Source organism: Danio aesculapii, chromosome 12 (assembly GCF_903798145.1).
Source record: "Danio aesculapii chromosome 12, fDanAes4.1, whole genome shotgun sequence".
Classification (NCBI taxonomy): domain Eukaryota; kingdom Metazoa; phylum Chordata; class Actinopteri; order Cypriniformes; family Danionidae; genus Danio; species Danio aesculapii.
The window spans coordinates 25,627,964-25,647,253 of NC_079446.1; the positions used below are offsets into that span (position 1 = coordinate 25,627,964).

General features: G+C 35.2%; 1 protein-coding gene across 2 annotated transcripts in view; it reads left to right on the forward strand.

The window, feature by feature from the left end:
* psme4b (proteasome activator subunit 4b) overlaps window positions 1-19,290 on the forward strand; it is a 63,166-nt gene that overhangs the window by 29,490 nt on the left and 14,386 nt on the right. For both annotated transcript variants that reach the window (XM_056469089.1, XM_056469090.1), the window contains 22 exons: window positions 1,005-1,220; window positions 1,814-1,971; window positions 2,064-2,159; window positions 2,821-2,876; window positions 3,031-3,087; window positions 3,177-3,232; window positions 4,692-4,790; window positions 4,876-4,938; window positions 5,153-5,248; window positions 5,332-5,463; window positions 5,555-5,764; window positions 7,933-8,069; window positions 8,149-8,202; window positions 8,287-8,416; window positions 10,238-10,319; window positions 10,449-10,602; window positions 10,695-10,761; window positions 11,239-11,364; window positions 16,013-16,165; window positions 16,241-16,345; window positions 18,355-18,446; window positions 18,524-18,655. In XM_056469089.1, coding sequence (XP_056325064.1) covers window positions 1,005-1,220; window positions 1,814-1,971; window positions 2,064-2,159; window positions 2,821-2,876; window positions 3,031-3,087; window positions 3,177-3,232; window positions 4,692-4,790; window positions 4,876-4,938; window positions 5,153-5,248; window positions 5,332-5,463; window positions 5,555-5,764; window positions 7,933-8,069; window positions 8,149-8,202; window positions 8,287-8,416; window positions 10,238-10,319; window positions 10,449-10,602; window positions 10,695-10,761; window positions 11,239-11,364; window positions 16,013-16,165; window positions 16,241-16,345; window positions 18,355-18,446; window positions 18,524-18,655 — 2,471 coding nt within the window. The remainder of the gene's footprint in view (window positions 1-1,004; window positions 1,221-1,813; window positions 1,972-2,063; window positions 2,160-2,820; window positions 2,877-3,030; window positions 3,088-3,176; window positions 3,233-4,691; window positions 4,791-4,875; window positions 4,939-5,152; window positions 5,249-5,331; window positions 5,464-5,554; window positions 5,765-7,932; window positions 8,070-8,148; window positions 8,203-8,286; window positions 8,417-10,237; window positions 10,320-10,448; window positions 10,603-10,694; window positions 10,762-11,238; window positions 11,365-16,012; window positions 16,166-16,240; window positions 16,346-18,354; window positions 18,447-18,523; window positions 18,656-19,290) is intronic.

Sequence of the window (19,290 nt, forward strand, 5' to 3'; positions counted from 1 at the left end):
GAGAGAGAGAGAGAGAGAGAGAGAGAGAGAGAGAGAGAGAGAGAGAGAGAGAGAGAGAGAGAGAGAGAGAGAGAGAGAGAGAGAGAGAGCAGTCTTTACCTGTCAGTGGGTGCACATGGCTCCTAAATAGCACTAAAGTAAGAGAAATAGTGGATTTCTTTTATTTCATCAGCCTTTTTAAAATGACTTTAACCAATTGAAAAGAAAAGGTGTATAACAGTGTCATAATAAATAAAAATGTAGTTAAAAATCACATTTCTTTTGTTTGTTGCATATAGTTGACCATTTATGTGCTGTGGGTAAAAGGTGTGTTTCAGTCCGGCTATCAAGTATACACAAGTATATTTCAAACCTGTGGGAAGCACTGCAGTTGTTGTTTTTTGGGGAACCTATATTATATTATATTATATTATATTATATTATATTAAATAAATGTATATTATATTATATAAATTTATATTATATTGTATTATATTATTATATTATATCACATTATATTAAATTAATGTATATTATATTATATTATATATATATTATATAATTTCTTTATCTGAATACTGTTTGACTCTCTGGAAAACCATAAAAAACTGTTTATTTTACTTTTTTCTTGGCACTATTGTAATTATTCTTGCATATTCTTTATACATGATTCTCACCTTACAAAATTGTATTATCTCAATATATATCAAAATATCACAATGTCAGATTTTTTTAATATAGTGCAGCCCTTATATTATATTATATTATATTATTTAAACTTTGTAGAAGAAAAAAAACATAAAACCATGGAATGACAGTGATTGAGTAAATCATGATATAAATTTTGAATGGACTTGAATTGGTCTATACAGTTTCTATTCTATTGTGTATTCACTCCTGTAGAAGCAATAATGGAGTCACTACCCACAAAAAGGTTCAAATCAGTCACCTTACAAGCCATCTGTTAGACACTAACACTGATTACTGTGTATCTCACGCTGCCAACGCCTCTCGCTAATCTTCAGGTGACTCGCGTGGATGGGGAAAAGCTGCTCCCGTACCGCACACAGCTGGTGCAGACTTTACAGCTGACCCTGCGCTTGCGTTGTAAGCAAGGCTACAGTCTGGCCTGCAACCTTCTACATCATGTCCTGCGTTCCACAGCACTCATCTACCCCACAGACTACTGCAGTGTCCCTGGTGGCTTCAGCAGACCCCTGCAAGAGTACTTGCCAATTAAGGTACTGCAAACTTGTGCAATGTAAATGTAGACTTTTATTTGGCCTCGTTTACAGCTGTTATTAAAATGTGTTTTTGTCAATCTGATCACAAATATAAACAGGGTCTTAACATTTTGAGCCTGTCCCCGTTTCAAGGTGGTTAAATATTCTTGTAGCTCGATTGTTTTCATAGTGTAAGTGCTGACGTGAGAAAAATGCATTCAAATGAACACTAAAAATAACCCACTTTTAGCTTAGTGACCTTACATGAGGTCATCATAGGACATGTTGTGGTATTGCTGCATTGTAGCAAAACATGGAATGCAATTGATATCCAAATCCATTTTGTCTTTGATTTCCTGTTTGCATGTAATACAAATAACATGAGCTTGTTTATTCAGTAGTATTCATACATCATGCTTCATTTAAAAGTGATATATAGTGTGACGTAATAAGAGGAAAGGATATCAATGACTTCTGAACATAAGTAATCATAATTCATCTTGACTAACATGCCAAATACCAGTTTAAACAGGGCTTTAGTGGATACAAAGGAGCAATATCCTGTGATCCCATGAATTCTTTTTTTATTTAATGCATCATTTATTTCGCAGGACTGGGGTCGTCCAGGGGACCTTTGGAACCTGGAGATTCGGTGGCACGTGCCCAGCACAGAGGAAACTGCTTTCGTGTTTTATGTTCTGGACCTACTTCTGCAGCCAGAGCTCCAGCGCCTGCAGAGATATGCACAGGGAGAGCAAGAAATGAGCAGGTCTGAGCTCAAAACTTCACATTTTGGCTGATTGTTTTAACGATGTACTGTATTGTTTTGCTAAAGCTGATATTACTCTGCACTTTAAACAGAGATGATGTTCTTCAGAGTCTGTGTATAGTCCAACACTGTCTGCTGGGTGCTGGAAGCATGCTGCCGCCTCTTGATGGGTCTACAGTCACTGGCCTGTAAGTCCTATAACCATGAGTTTATTTTTTTCAGCAAAGCCGCATTAAATTGATCAGAAAAAGCAGTAAAGACAATGATTCTACCAACATTTTTTGTTTAAAACAAATGCTGTTTTTCTAAACTTTCTGAACATCAGTAGATCCCAGAAAAACATCTTATCTAGCAACTACAACAACAAAAAAACTCATTTCAAGCAGCACAACACATCAGCACAACAAATCACAATGTGGAAAGAGTGATCTATCCAAAACAAAATGAGCAGCAAGGAAAATGTCTCATCACAGCAAATCTTTCATTGATTTGACCTCTTTAAAAAGTCAATTGTTTTAATGCTTTGTAAGTTCTGTTTCAAAATAAATGTAATAAACTGATAAGTTAAACTTCTCTTTATGCCTTTAGGTTCACTGTTAAATGCCAGTGTGAATGCTCAGAAACTAAATACATCATTTTTTAAAAGCAACTGAACCAAAATCATCAAAGTGTGAACATGTCCTTAGATTGATTTCAAGAAAATCATCAGTCATTTATCATTTAACAGTGTTTTTACTGTCTTTTTGATCAATTAAATGCAGCTTGATCGAATGAAACTGACCTCCGAACTTTTGATAAATGGTGTTTTAGTGTGAACGTTTAGTTTCTTCTTTATTCTCTTCTGTGCAGTGTGCCCAGCATGGTTAATTTAGAGGAAACAAAGCTGTACATTGGTGTTGACTATGGTAAGTCACAACAGAAAAAGCGAAACTATACTTATAAAGCCCATTTCAAGTTGTTGTGATGAATGTGCAGGTAGAGCGATGTGTTGTGTATCATGATGATAGGGAAGAGGATACCAGCCTTACAGCTTATAAGACATTGCTGATTTTTCCATAGATCAGTCTAGAGAGAACTACCGTGAGGCTGTCTGCAAAGTGATGAGACAGTTGCTTCGTAAGTGCTTTTCATTTATAGTATCTAACTTCACACACTTTCATTCTTTATACATTCACACCAATGCAACTTTTAATTCTCTTCTGTAGATTACATTCTGGAGCACTCAGAGGATGACACCAAATCTCTATTTGCCATTATCAAGGTGAATGTGCGCAGTTGATATTTGAGCAAAATAAATGGATCACATCTATTGCCGATGGATCATATATCAGTTATGTAAGGGATAAAGTACATCCAGGTGGTTATTAATGCATAATAAAACCAGACTGGCTTAACAGGATTTAGTCTTATCTGAAGAGCTTTATTCTGCGGAAACAACCACCTAGATTTACTTTGTCCTGCTTATTACACGGCTACTTGCCACAAAACATAAGAATTAGAAAATATTGTTCTAAATACAAAATATTTTTCTAAGCCATAATAGTTTTATAGTTCTAGTTTTATAGTTCATTTTTACTTAAATGCAAAGCTGACAGCTTTGAACAACTGATTGAAACATATACTAACTAACCTATGTTGTAACCAGTGCTTTATTTGTAAATGAATAACTCCCGGAACAAAACCAGAAATAAAAGTTATCGTGATCAACGTCCACCAAACAATTTCAGTTTTCCCGGAACATGACGTCATTAAATGGTGACAGTGCAAAAAAAGAGCATCGCATTTCTGAACAGTCTTTAATTATTCTGTGCCATAAAACGTTACAGGTCAGTCATGGATAATAAAAACATGTAGCTATAAATGTAAATCGTATGAACAAACACTATTGAGTTCACTACACTATTACATGGCAAGTGAAAAAATAATAATTAAATGACTCACTCTGTCTAATCTTTAAGAAAAGCCCTCAGTTAGCTCTTCTGTAATGTTTTCAGGCTGACTTGAGATCGCTTTGCTTCTGTCTCCCGCTATCCTGATCCATTCACGCAGTTTCATCTTCTCAAGCTCTCGTTTGATAAGGCTCATTATCAGATTTACTCGTGGTTTTAAAATAGGAAAATATGTTTCACTGCCTCTTTACCTTTTTGAAAATACAATTATCATTTAGGTTGGCCACTATGCTATTATTTGTTTTCGCTGCTCACTGTGGCCAATCACCAACCAATGAGAGTGCTTATAACACACAATCCACACAGCTTGCACCGTCTTGCGCTCATTCACATTCTTTCTCTCTCTCTCTCTCTCTCTCTCTCGCTCTCTCTCTCTCTCTCTCTCTCACACACACACACACACACACACATAGGTATTTACCATGCTCAATTTAATGCCGGATCCATTAAAATAAATTAAACACGAATATCTGATGTTTTCAGAACAGGATCCGGCTCATATTAAGCACTGGTTGTAACCTTATTCTGTGACAAGATGCCACCAAATAGTCAAAAACAGGTGTGAGAGACAAGTATAAAGTAAATATGGATTCACTATCAGTTGAGATAATTTGAAGTACTCAGATGAGCCTGTGCTATTAGTTCCAGTGGTTGTTATCTGTGAATAACATACCTTTGAATGTTGTAACTGACCAAAATCAAAGATTTCAGTGATCCATGTAATACTAGCTATTCAACTTTCCAGGTCTAACAGTTGTTTTTCTTCCTCAGATCATCAGTGACTTGATGCACTTCAAAGGTTCCCACAAACATGAGTTTGACTCTCGCTGGAAGAGTTTTACTCTTGTGAAGAAGTCGATGGAAAATAGGGTGTGTAGTTGGACTTGAGAAATCTCCTTTGGCATTTTATTTTTGTAATGTGTAATTGTCTTATGAACCTTGTTATTCTCTTCAGCTTCATGGGAAGAAACAGCACATCCGAGCTCTTCTGATCGACAGAGTTCTTCTTCAGCATGAGGTAGAAGCCACTTCTAAAGCCTAGCACAAAAGCTTTTGTGATCGCACAAAATAGATATGCGATAATAGGGAGATGGTAGGAGAAGTTTGTAGCCAATATAGTACACAAAAGTGTGTAAAAAGAACTTCTTGTTGATTAGCAAATCTCCTGCATTTTGCCAGCCAGTGTGGTACATTACAGCAACCTAACAAGAAGGTTTTCCATCATTTTTTAGATGAGAAAGTTGTTGGTCGAGGGGTGTGAATACAAGACTGTTCATCAGGACCTGTTGAGGGATCTCTTGCGTCTTTCTACCAGCACTTACAGCCAGGTTTAATTCCACATTCAACAATTTGTTTATTAAAATGACCCAATTCGTTTTATGTATATTTATGACTTTTTTGACCCTCATAGGTCCGCAGCAAGGCCCAAAATGTGTTATTTACAGCTTTGGGGACTTATAACTTCTGCTGCAGAGACATTACTCCACGTGTTCTGGAGTTATTGGAGCCCACACGCACTGATGTCACACAGCAACAGTTCAAGGTCTGTAATTTAGAAATTTCTATACGTTTTATCATTAGAACCTATAGTATTTATTTGATTTAATAGTAGTTTTTATTCTGTTGTGCTTTAGGGGGCGCTGTATTGCTTGCTTGGAAACCATTGTGGGGTGTGCCTTGCTAACCTGCATGACTGGGACTGCATCGCTCAGACGTGGCCAGCCATTGTGCGCTCAGGCCTCAGCTCTGCCATGTCCCTAGAGAAGCCCTCCATTGTCAGACTCTTCGACGACCTTGCAGACAAAGTTCACCGTCAGTACGAGACAATCGGCATCGATTTCACTGTGAGCAAATTCACAAGTTTTGTATTTTAACTTGGGAATTGTGCCACTACGGTGTGACATTAATATTGTTCAACGAGAAATGAAAAGTCATAATTTACTCACCCCAACGTTGTTTAAAAAAGTATCAGAAATTGGTCCTATGTGACGCTCGTTGCATATTTCAGGTGTGCTGGAGATTATAGAATATGGTCGGTAGAAAACAATAACAAAATTGACCTCAGATTAGTTCACAAAAAAAAAGGGAGAGAATTCCTGAAAACATTTTTTACAATAGAACAAAGTGATTTAGCAACTTTTATTCTCACATTTATTTGAAAACCAGAGTTTTAGTTTGTACTTGTAAAAAATGTAATCTACATTGAAACTACATTGATACTGTAATAGAGATTGTTTTTTTTTTTAATGTTTATTAATCTTGATTTAAAGTCCACATAAACCTGAAGCTGCGACTGTTATTTTTTTCCATATTGTGAAGCAGTTCCTAGAGCTGAGATGCAATTTTACAGTGGGAAAATTGGCCCACTGTAACCTTTGATTTGGCCCACCATCCCATATTGTGAAGCAGTTCCTAGAGCTGAGATGCAATTTTACAGTGGGAAAATTGGCCCACTGTAACCTTTGATTTGGCCCACCATCCCATTTGAGAGGAGAGTGAATATAAGATGGAGAAGGTTGGTGCGATTGCCTTTAACACAGAGATTGTAATTTCTAATTTGACGTAACCTTTTTTGTTTTATTGCTGAGCTACAAAAAAAGCAAACTAAAATTAAATGTTTTAATTAAATGTTGTAAATGAATCAGATTTTTAAAAGTGTAAATACTGTCACTCAACGGATAGAGGACTATGCAGAAGACATCGGTGAGCAAATCAAGGCAAAAACCAGTGTAATTCTGTTACAAATTAGATTGTTTTGTTTTTACTGTAATAAGTTCATTAAAAATTATTAAATTGTTAAATACTTATTTATTAAATATTTATTTATTACTTATTGTATTGTTGGAAAACTGTATAAATTCCATGCGTGTTTAATTAAAAAGGTCAGGGTTTTCTTTAATCTCAAACATATTAGTAATTTATTGGATACAAATGAATAAATCAATTCACAGAATTCTTGTATCCTCAATGCAATGCAAAAGTTACATTCAGGAGGTGCGCAACAACTTTCATTTCCTGATTCGAGCTTTTATACGCAGCTGATATTAACAGGTGGAGTTTAGTAGAATTCGTCAATTGTCAATCATTCCCCAGTCCTCCACTGGCCGCACCCATACATACATCCTCTTTTTCTTCTAATTCTCTGCGCTACATAAACAGCACAAGACTTCTCAACTGCAAAAATTCTGTTCATGTTCAACCCATCTCCGCTCACAGGAAGTTTCGCTGCAGAGCTCAATTTAATTTTAGACAATCAGGCCTTTGCATTTCTATCAGCTTCATCTACTTCAGCAAAAATGCTTCATTAATATGCAAGGCATATCACACTCGAGAAGAAGTTTGGTTAATATATCACCTTTAAGCAATACAAATACAATTGTTTAATGAAAAGAATAATAGACAAAAGTAATAAAAATACATTTTTCCTAATGACATGCACAAATGAATTGTTCACCACAAAACTAGCAATGTGAGCTGACAAAATCATATGGTTAGTTTTGATTTCTTGGGGACTTTAAGAATTTGCTTGTGTGCTTTTTTAAGGAACGTACAAATGAATTTCTGGACTAATGAAGTTTCATGAATTTGTGGTTGACAAACAAGTTGGAATTAGTTGTTGTTTTGTTGTTTCACTAAAACCTATTGTATATCCCCAGAACACTTGTAGTATTGCATGTCTTGCATTAGATCATTCTATTGTATTCTGTAATTCTATATTGAATTCTTTTTAATCGTTTTTTTTAACCCAAAGGAACGTACAAAAACATAATGACATAGTTTTTATGTTCAGGTCAACTAACCCATTTATGTGTCAACAATTATTATTTGTTCATTGAAATCCTGTTATATCAGTAGTGTGTAATTTTTTAGTGAGGGTGAAATATTTCAAGGCAAGGGGATTTCTGTGGGAGCTGAAATTCATACTCTTTGTTGCTGCCAAAAAAAAAAGGACCTTTTTTGACTGCCATGTGTAATGCTGTAAGACACGGGTTCTCTTTGGATGAATCTGTAGGTACCTGAGAATGCAGTTTTTCTAGGCCGGAGCATCACCAATTCAAGCCAACCCACTCCACACATGGGTACTCCCACAGACCAGGAGATGGAGCAGGGTCTGACTCTTCAACAAGACAAAAACCGCGAGGCAGAGCAGTAAGTGCCACACAAACACACTCAACATTTACTTCTCATTTAACATGGTGTGGTGAATCTTTGCTGTTTGGGTTTCCAGGAAATATGAAAAGCTTGTGAGAGATCTGTTGGAATGCCTAGATGACAGGGACCTGTAAGTGTCACACTGATTGTTTTTACTAAAACTAAACTTTTGAAAGCATCAATAATTTGTGATTATTCTGATTTGTGTCATCAGACCTTGGAAATTTGAGCACATTACTATCGGTTTCTTGTCTCTGCTGCTGAGAGATGACTATCCGCTCCCGGCTCCTGCTGTATTCTTCTTTGTACAGAGCCTCAACCACGATGCACTCGTTGTTCGCAAGGTTGGTGGAATGTTGCTGTTTTGGTAGTTTTATAGGGTGCACAGTTATGTGGTGTTTGTTCCCATGAAATAACAATGCTAGTGCCTCGCGACCCCCCACTATCTTCGGAGATGTGTAAAAATATACAAATGTTGTGCACTCGAGGCCCATTCTGGGTTTAATTTTGGAGTCTGCCACTCAGATATCATCCTCCACATTCAGTCGTGACCTGTATTTATTTTTAATGTACATGAGTGCAGAAAAGATGAAAAGTTAAACATGGTGCCGTAAAATTGATCTGTCGTAATCACCAGATGAAAAGCAGAAATGACTTGAAATGAAAAAGCAGATGATTTTTTATTGGCATGTTGTTGTTTTTTCTTATATATCTAACTGTCAGCTACTATTTTTACAAATATTTTCTTAATTTGGAATGAAATCTGGAAATTCTAATAGCTTAATCAAAATTATTATTTTATTATTAAATATATAACTATGATATATAATTATTATTATTATTAAAATTATATCATTATTATATTATTATGTTTGTATTTGTGTATGTATGTGTATATATATATATATATATATATATATATATATATATATATATATATATATATATATATATATATATATATATATATATATATATTATTTATTTATTTATTTATTTATTTATTTATATTAAATCCCCCATTGTCGTGCGACCTGCAACCCATCCACAAAAAAGTACAGTTTTTTTTTCTTTTTCTCATAACTTGAGTATATTAGTGAGTATATTAGTCTAAAGTATATTAGTCTAAAACAAATCAAAGGGGCGATTAATTTTTATGTGCATGCTATTATTTTTTTTATTTATATATGTATAAATGTTAGCTACTTTTTTTAGATATTTTTTTTAGTTTGGGATAAAATCTGGTAATTCTTAATAGCTTAATCAAAATTATTATTATTTTTATTATAAAATATATAATTATTATATATTATTATATCATGTTTGTATTTGTATTTATATTTGATATATTATATATTTGTTATGATTATGTATAGTGCGACCCTATTATATATATTAAATCCGCCTATGTCGTGCGACCCATAAACATCTGTTATATTACCACTATTCAAATGAAAGGTTTTGATGTATTATAAACATGTAATTTGTGTTGAAAGTGTTGCATTTTCAGTGTTAGTAATTTAAATTTCTTAAAATACTTAGGTTATAATTAGACTCCAAAAGAAAGCGTTTTGGAGTGTTATTAGGAGCCAGGCTACTTTTTTTTAGTGAAGCATGATGCATTTATTTATATATTTTTCTTAAGTAGAGTTAAAAATTCAGTAGAACAGGTCTTAAAATGAGTATATTAGTATATTAAATTATTTATAATAGTATAGTATATAAAAAAATTGCTTTTATGTCATGTGTATATATATGGAGTTTTTATGATGACATATATATTAATGTGATGTGATAAATAAGAGCTATAATACTATTCTGGCTTTTGTATTGTTAGCTAGTTTTTATGACTGTATTATTTGTGTGCATCTTTTAACTTTAAATTTTCAGATGTATGTCAAGCGCTTCGAGATGCTACTTTTAAAGGTGCTATAAAAGTAATGTTTATTATTAATAAAGTACAGTATATAAATCATTTTACATGTCTTTATGGCCACTTTTGGTCAATTTAAAGCATCTTTCCTCAATATAAATTACTTAATTTTCAAAATCTATTTACTGACCCAAAACCTTTGAATGATAGTATGTGCACAAAGTGTGTTTAAAAGTATATTTAAAAACTCTGTGTATGTTAACGCTTTTTTCCAATGCTCACAAATATATAGATGGCGATCGCTGCAGTTGCAGGCATACTGAAACAGCTGAAGAGACCACGCAAGAAAATACCTGTTCATCCCTGTGATATAAGTGAGTAAACATTACTTTGCATTGAAATAAATACTATTAAATGAGGAGACTATTAAATTACTCCTCACATCCATCTGTTGGTCCATCTGTAAAGTTTCAGAAGCTAATTACACTTGTGCTGTGGTGCAGGTGGGGTAACTGAGCCGGAGGGGCTGGAGGCAGGGGACCGGCCAGGGAACGACTGGCTGCAGTACCACAGTGAAAGCCTGCCGAACTCCCAGCAGGACTGGGATTCTTTCTGCTTTGTAGAAAAGACCCACTGGGGCTACTACTCTTGGCCAAAGTAAACACTCTATGCCTCTGATCACTGTACTATTCACTTTAACTCTGTGCCAGAAGATTTTAGTACACACTTTCTTGTTTCTCTGCTTACAGGAAGTTGATGGTGTACGCTCCAGCAGCAGAGCAGCCCAAAGATCTCGCTCCTGACACCATGAGTGAGGTATACTTTAACAGATCTCAACTGTACTTGGTTAAAGGGATGAAATGAAAATTCTCATCATTTATTCATCCTTAACTTGTTCCAAAGTAGTTTAAGTATTTTATTCCGTTGAACACAAAAGAAGATAGTTTGAAGAATGTTGAAAACCAGTAACCATTGACATCCATAGTATGAAAAACAAATACTGATGACAGAATTTTCAAGTTGTCGGGTCCAATCTTCTACTCATTTGAATTAAAACAGTTTTGTGGCCATTTTGACATTTATTTTAGTCATATCATCACACAAAGCCAATATTTTATAAAAATTACGGTGTAGCTTAGAGTCTAGACTTGCTTCCAGGATGACTCAGTTTTCAATAGTATTATGGCACGTTGAGCATATTTTAGTAGCATTTGTTGTTTGCATTTGATAGCGTTTGGACCAAAGAAACTGTGTTTTTAATTAACTAATTTAGTATTTATTTATTTGTTTCAGAGGGAAGCTATTATCAATGACCATTTTACAGATCCTACGTTCATCAACCAGCTCGTCAAGTTCCTGTCCCTTGAGGACCGAAAGGGCAAAGACAAGTTCAATCCTCGTCGCTTTTGTCTCTTTAAGGTACAAACAGCATAAGACATTACTCATGGTTGGAGTTTAACATGCAGTTTGGGAGTAGGTTAGAAATGAAATAAGCAAAACAGATTAAACTGCACTGAAACTGAGACAATCTTGTGATGTTGAATAGCTATTTACATTTAATCATTTGGCAGACACTTTAAAGGGAATTTCAAATGAGCACAGCAGAAGTAGCCAAAATAGAGTGTATAAGTAATACATAAACAATATATAAATATGACCATTCCCAGAAAGCCTAATATACATAGATATAATTATGAATCAAGTGATGGTGTTAGATTTTAAATGGCATAGTGAGTAGAAAAGATATTGTTAGTGTTAGAAGATCAAAATGGATAGAAAGAAGAATAGATTTATGAGAGGTAATGTTAGAAAGTCAGAACAATATTGGAAAGTTGTTTTGTTTTCCCCATTTATAATCTAGTAGCAATATATACTACTTTTCACTAGTTTGGTATAAGTACGAATTATTTAAAATAGTTTTTTTTTTTAAAGAAGTCTCATCAAGGCTACATTTATTAGATCAAAATATGGAATCAGTTAAAATGTTATGAATTATTACAATTAAATTTTATGTTCTTATATATAACTGTTTTTATATTATAACCGTGAAGTGCTGTTGTATAATAATATATAAATAAAAGTGTGTTTCTACTTGAAAGCAACACTTACACTGATTTGTTTTCATGTTTAATCTTGTGAAAAAACTTAATTTAAATCAATCTACTGGAGAAAGTCCTATACTAATAAGCCTGATTTGAATGTGCAATTGCAGAGATTTTGTCATTGATCAGATGCTCTCAAAAAATCATTTTAGCTGGATGTTCTAACTTCTTATTTAAAATGAGTTGAATCAACACAATCCTTGAGTTGTTTTTGGGACAACTTAATCGTTTAGTGAATTTAAGTGGATTGAACATAAACCAATTAAGTTAACTTAAGCCCCGGTGAGATTACACGATTTTGGCACGATTTCCTTGACGTAGGGTGTCGTGGTGATTCTTAAACAACAAATGGGTGTCGTGACACAAGATTCAATTGTTTCTTCTTGTGTAATGTGGCATAGTTCATGACAACGGATACTATGCCTACGACGCCTCATGACATTATTGCAGAAAATCTAGCATATTTAATTTTTTTTCTTGTTCTTCACGACCAGTTCTGTTACGTGGGTGCAATAGGAGCACATAATTTCTCGGTTATATCAGCAGGTGTTGTTGTTAATATGCTGGTCAGGTAATCAGAAATAGGCTGCATATTTACTTATGCGTGGTCACAGGTGTATAAGATCAATCATTGGTTATGCAAACTTTAACTAACTTTTCTTAAATATTAAGGTGTTTTAAGCAATTTTATCTGACAGACTGGCACAAATATGCAGACAAATATCCATTCTCACAACATGTTTCTGAGTTCTCTCAGCCTTCCAACAGAGTTTGTTCTTCCGAGGTAATCTGGGAACATGTTCAGTGCTGCGAATGCATTGTTCAAATTTGTCATTAATAGTGATAGTAAACAGTTTAATATATGCTTCACTGAAACTATGAATATTTCACTTTAATTTTATTTAGGCTAGATTATTATTTTAACAAACCAGCACAATCTCACTGTAATTCGTGTTTCGATGCATATAGTGGACTTGTTTTGAAGCGAATCACCTCAAATGGCAAGTTCAGGCAAGGGATTGTTTAATAAGAAATCCATGGCAGGAAAATATACATAATATTTAAATTTAAAAGAAAATATATTAATATTAAAAAGGAATCATAAGTTCGATCCTATCCGTGTCGTAAGAAATGCCCTTAAAAAATTAAGTTATTAGTTGTCAGCAAGCATCAGTGTTTATTGAGATTGAAATAAGATAAAAAAAAAACAAAATTGAGATAAAAATTATTGTTTTAGGAGCACTTGTGACTGCTTTGTGAAATAACGCTGGTCGTAGACATCACAGGATGACTGATTGTGAAGGAACTTGTAGTCTAGCACATTTGTTACCCACGACAAGTCAAGATTTTATCAAGAACCAAAAAAGAAAAAAAAAAAAAATCACATAATCTGACATAGTGACTTTCGTAACCGATAATAAAAATTGTGTGATCTGACCGGGGCTTTAATCGATTTGTGTTGGGACAACATGAATGAATTGTGTGCAGTGTTTCCTCTAGGATTTTTTCCAGCTGTGGTGGCAGGCCTTTTTTACACAGACTTACCAACTACCTGTGGCGTTATTTCAATGACAAATGTAGTGAGCGCTGTATGACAAGTCGAGATTGTATTTATGTAATACAAGCATGTGAATCTCTTTGACTGCGTGCCAATTTCCTCTGCTAGTGCACAAAACTTATTTTACGCCCTCAAAATATACGCAGCCCAAGTGCAGATTTTCTTGTGTGCTCTCAAATAAACTCTGCTTAAGTGCGATTTAGCATGTTTATTTAACAAGGATGTCTCCAACATTTATTAGATTTGCTAGAAATATTTATGAATGTCTCCAATAGACCTACAGAGCGGCATTAATGCGTCCTGAAGTAAAGTGAAACGGCTATAAACTCTAGCAAGATAAAGTCATTATATGCAGAGCCATAGACCTTTATCTATAAATAAAGTATACTTATGGAAACTGTGTTCATCTTAACTGAAAGCTACGTCATGTTTGCTGGACTCGCGCATCACGCACCTGCCAGTCAGTCACCACGTAACCTTTAAGTGTTAAATAAATAGCACACAGCTCTACTATGGTTACAGAAAAGTTTGCGCTGTTATAATTCACTTATATTTTGGTGAGATTATAACTCGCTATTAAAAAAAACAACACTACTGAATGTTTTGAATGAGAAGCTGTAATATAGCCATAGCGGAATGAATTTTGGTGTGGCGGCCCGCCACAGAAGAATGAATGTAGCGGAAACCATAGTGTGGAATCCAGCATTTTTTTTTAACAGTGTACTTATTCTTAAACTGATAACCGCTGTGTTCTCATGGCTGTCGTTACAGTTGTCAGTTAACTGTCAGTTTAGTTTTTCGGGGGAAAATGCAAAGTGCACATTTACATATTGATTTAAATGTTGCTCTTATCAGTTTGGGCTTTGTTTGCTAACTAGTAGCTGAAGGCGGATTCACCCTGCTTTGACTGAACTCTTGGAGTTTCTAGTTTATATAATCCTAAAGAACTGAGCAATCTATTAGATTTGTATTCAGTGAGCATATCTGTAATGTATTGAGGTTCTAAGCCATTTAGTGATTTATAGACCAGTTATAATACATTAAAATCTATTCTGAATGGGAGCCAGTGTAAAGACCCGAGGACATGTGTGATGTGCTCTGATTTTCTGGTTCCGGTCAGAATCCTGGCAGCAACGTTCTGGATGAGCTGCAATTGTCTTTTTGGGAAGTCCAGTGACCAGTCGATTACAGTAATCCACTCTGATGCTGATAAAAGCATGAAAAAGTTTCTCTAAGTCTTCACTTGGGCCAGACGAAATCTGCGGAGGTTTTTTGCTATTCCTGTGGAGAATTTTGCTAAAAATCTGTGGATTTCTGCGGAATTATTTTGGTAGTATCATAACTAAAACCCTAATATATGAAATAAAAAGTAATAACTTTTTAACCTTTTTTTAATGTTTAAAATGCAAATCCCAATTAGATTAACTTTATTTGGTAAACAAAGCAAGTCTCTCATATATCTACTTAAAGACAGAAAATATTACTGTACAAACTGCATCGTACATAAAACAGATGAACATTTTCATATTATTCAGTAATATTACTGTAATTAATTTAAAAACTGAATAAATATAAATTTTCACACATTTACTCAAGTTAAGAAGCAGAATTAATGAAGGGCTAAAAATCTGCGGAAAATCTGCGGAATTCTGCATGCGCAGATTCCGTGTGGCCCTAGTCTTCACTGGAGACAAAGCATCTAATTCTTGCAATATTCTTGAGATGAAAGTATGCTAATTTACTTACTGCTTTGACATGACTACTGAAACTCATCTCTGACTCCAAAATAACACCAAGATTCTTGTTACCAAAAACTTTGCTGCAATAATGGCACATGTAGTCCACAGTATTTAGTCAACTGTATGACAAATAGCATAAGAGAGATAATATATTCACTCTCCAATGTGCTTTGGTACAGTTTTGTTTGCGATCTAATTATTGTGGAATTGCGATTAATGCATTGTGATGCATATTAGCCAGTGTTTGTCATCACCCTGCTGCACAGGACACTGTAAGCAAACGTTGAATTCATAATTCAGAAGCACAAAGTGTACATTAAGATAGTAAAACTAACATGTGCAATCCCACATTCTTCTATTCCTTCTATTTTTGGCTTCTCAGGAGACAGAAAACGTTCACAATTTAGCATTTACTGAATCATTATCATCCTGTTTATGTTCACTGATTTCAGCATTTTTGTTGCCGATTCCCCTGCTGTAATTCCCAAACGACACATGGCACAGAATAGGAGAATGCATTCAATAAATGATTTGTGCAGAGCAGTAAATACGATTGTGCTCCCAGCCACATCTACCTCTGCATTTTAACCAGCTCATAAAGCTGCCTCGCTCACCTGCTGTACAAATATATTACAAAATACAGATGGCTTGCTTTTCATCGCCCACAGGGACTTTTCCGGAACTACAGTGATGCCTTCCTGCCAGTTTTAAAGCCTCATATGGAGCGGTTGGCAAACGACTCTCATGAGAGCACCCAGCGCTGTGTGGCTGAGATCATCGCAGGCCTGATTAGAGGCAGCAAACACTGGAGCTTTGGAAAGGTGAGTGCCGGTGCGTGCGTGAGGAATGGGAACCACTGAGATGTTTACTGTCATGCATGTCTTTCTCACACATAGGTGGAGGCATTGTGGGCATTCCTGATTCCTTTGATGCGAACAGCGCTGTCTAATATTACTGTGGAGACCTACGCCGACTGGGGTACCTGCGTGGCAACTGCTTGTGTATGTCACACTTTTTTCATTTGTTAAAGCGCATGTCACATAGAGATGTTTTATAAACAAATTGCTAATTCTTTATTGACAATCATTCTATTATACAATTAGCTTAAGACAAAACCTCTTTAATGGCCCATTTCCACTTAGTGGTACTGTACGCTACTGGTCGATACGGTTTCCTTGATCAGGCTTGCGTTTCCACCGCCAAAAGGGTACCAATAGTTTGCTTTGTTTTCATTCTCCTAACTTGTGCACAAGATAGTGATGTATCTCTGTAAACCAATAGCGTTCAGCTGTGCATCTTGCTCTGCTTTTTGGTACCCTTTTGTTGTGTTAGGTACCCTGCCGAAAGAGTACCCAAAAAGTGGTATGGTACGGTCCGCTTTTTGGAACCATACCGTACCACTCAGTGGAACTGGGCCATAAATAGTCAAACACCTCCTACCTCTGTTTTCTCTCGACTTCAGAATCCCTCCACCACTCCAACTCCACACTTTGGAGGGGAGCATTCTGGAGCCAGGCTAGACACTGTGTTCGGACACTTATCTTTCTCTCTCTATCCTGATAAAAGGAATAACATGAACTCGTGAAATTCAATACCTGAATGGATATTTGAAACCAACCATAAATGGGCTTTTCAAAGTTGTTAATGGATGAAAAATGAAAATGATATATGGGTCAAAAGATGATTTTGGTGTTTGCATTAAATTTACAAAAGTGATTTCATACACATTGAAAGCAGATTAAATACAAGTGAAGTTAAAATAAAAAGCACATTGGCATATTCACATTCTTAGAATTACTAGTATCATTTTTAAATGGTTTTGTTATATTTATCTATTAGTGATAGATCAAAACCAAATAAAATACTAGCACAAAAGCACTTTTTATTAGGAATGCACATTTTTTTGGCAGATATTGGGACTGACTTCAACCAAAATAAATTGGGAGAATACTGATACCAATATTGGTTATTTTTTTTCTCCATTGAATAAATTTGACTGAATTTGGATTGGATACATTGAACATTCAACTGTCAGACATTTTAAGACAGGCACAATTTAAGGTTTTGTTTTATTATTACAATATGAAAATACCAGATTATTACAATAATCTTCTAACATCAATAACTTTATTTGACAATTATTGTAAAACAGATTTATTTAATAAATTTAACAAATTAAGCCAGTACTATCGCTATCTATAAATTTTGCAGCTCCAACAAAAGGTTTTGTGCTGTCGTTTGAACAGGGTGCACACCAGCTGCTTTCCCTATGCACATCTGACATTCTGTACACATTAGACTGCTCTGATATTTTGTACAGATTATATTTTGTTTTTTGCAAGTATTATTATCTCTATATAATTCTTAAAGTCCCTATGAACCGGAAGCTGTGATCATTTTGTTTGTATTGTAACACAGTTCCTAGAGAAATTGAATATTAAATGACAAAACAGTGGGCGTGGCTTGTTTTTTTCTACTGCGAGCTGAATAGATTTAGTAAAGTAGACATTTCAGAAAGATCTGGGAAAAGGGTTTTAGAAGAGTTACCATTTTTGTTTGTTGTCAAAACAGTTGGAGCGGCATGTCTAAATATGTTAGCCACGACCAATTCCTAAAATACAGGTAATCTGACAATTTAACTGAAAACAAAACAGGAAGTGCATTTTCAGATTTTAATTAAAGATTAGAAGGGCAAGCTTTTTAATGACATGCACAGATAAATTGTTCACCCCAAAACTAGCAGTGTGAGCTAACAAAATCATATGGTTAGTTTTGATTTAATGCAGACTTTAAGCATCAGTGTCATCCTTTTAAGCCATTAAGGCTTTTTGACTACATCATTGCTGATTTGCCAATAGCTTTAATTTAATCCAATACTGGCTGATAAAAATCCGTGACCGATACATCTGTGCATCTCTACTTTTTATTGAAAAAAAAAAAACATTTCCCTCAAAAATATTGTCAATATTGCATGCCCCTGTTTAGAAGTTGTTGATATTTGTATTTTCAGGAGAGCCGAGATCCACGAAAGCTCCACTGGCTTCTCGAAATGCTGATGGAGTGTCCTCTCAGCGGGGAAGGAGGATCATTTGTAGATGCCTGGTAAGTGTATATTCATGGGCTGATTCTGCCACCCTACTTTCGATGCATACCCTGATAGTCTCTATCTTTCTTCGTAGTCACCTGTATGTACTTCAGGGTGGTTTGGCACAGCAGGAGTGGAGGGTCCCAGAGCTGCTGCACAGATTGCTGAGCTACCTGGAGCCCAAGCTCACTCAGGTTTATAAGAATGTGAGAGAGCGCATCGGCAGGTGGGTCTGCGTTTGTGTTCAGGGCACTCACTTGACACGTTTACACTATTAGGCCAGGGGTTACAAATACCATGAGGCCAAAATCATGATGAATTCCCACTGCTGGATAGAGCTGGGGTGAAAAGAAATCGATTCTGAAATTTTCTAAATGCATCGTTATTCTCTCTTGACCTGATTCTGTGCTTAGTTTACTGATTAGATTTCTAAAGTTCTACTGCTGTTATTCCTTCAGTTAAAGCAGCAATGGCTGCTCATATATTTTATTGAATAAACGTGAAATTTTATCGAATTGAACATTGAACTGGCTGTTGATCCAGGGGAAACTCTAATTATGGCCCAGAATGCCCGCTATTTTTTTTCCATGTGAATATTGCTTTACTAATTATGCCTTGTACTTCTTGTTTGTGAAAGTTCTGTTCCAAAGAACTGAAACTAATACGTCATGCTACAGATCTACGTATATGAAAATTGAATGAGAGGTACATTTAGCCATCAGTTTTTAATGTTTACATTGTTTTACGTAACTTGACCCCCGGGGTGGTTATATTAACGATACAGCAGTAGTGGTGTAACGGATCACAAATCTCACAGTTTAGAACACACTACAGTTTTTGAGTCACGGATCGGGTCATCGT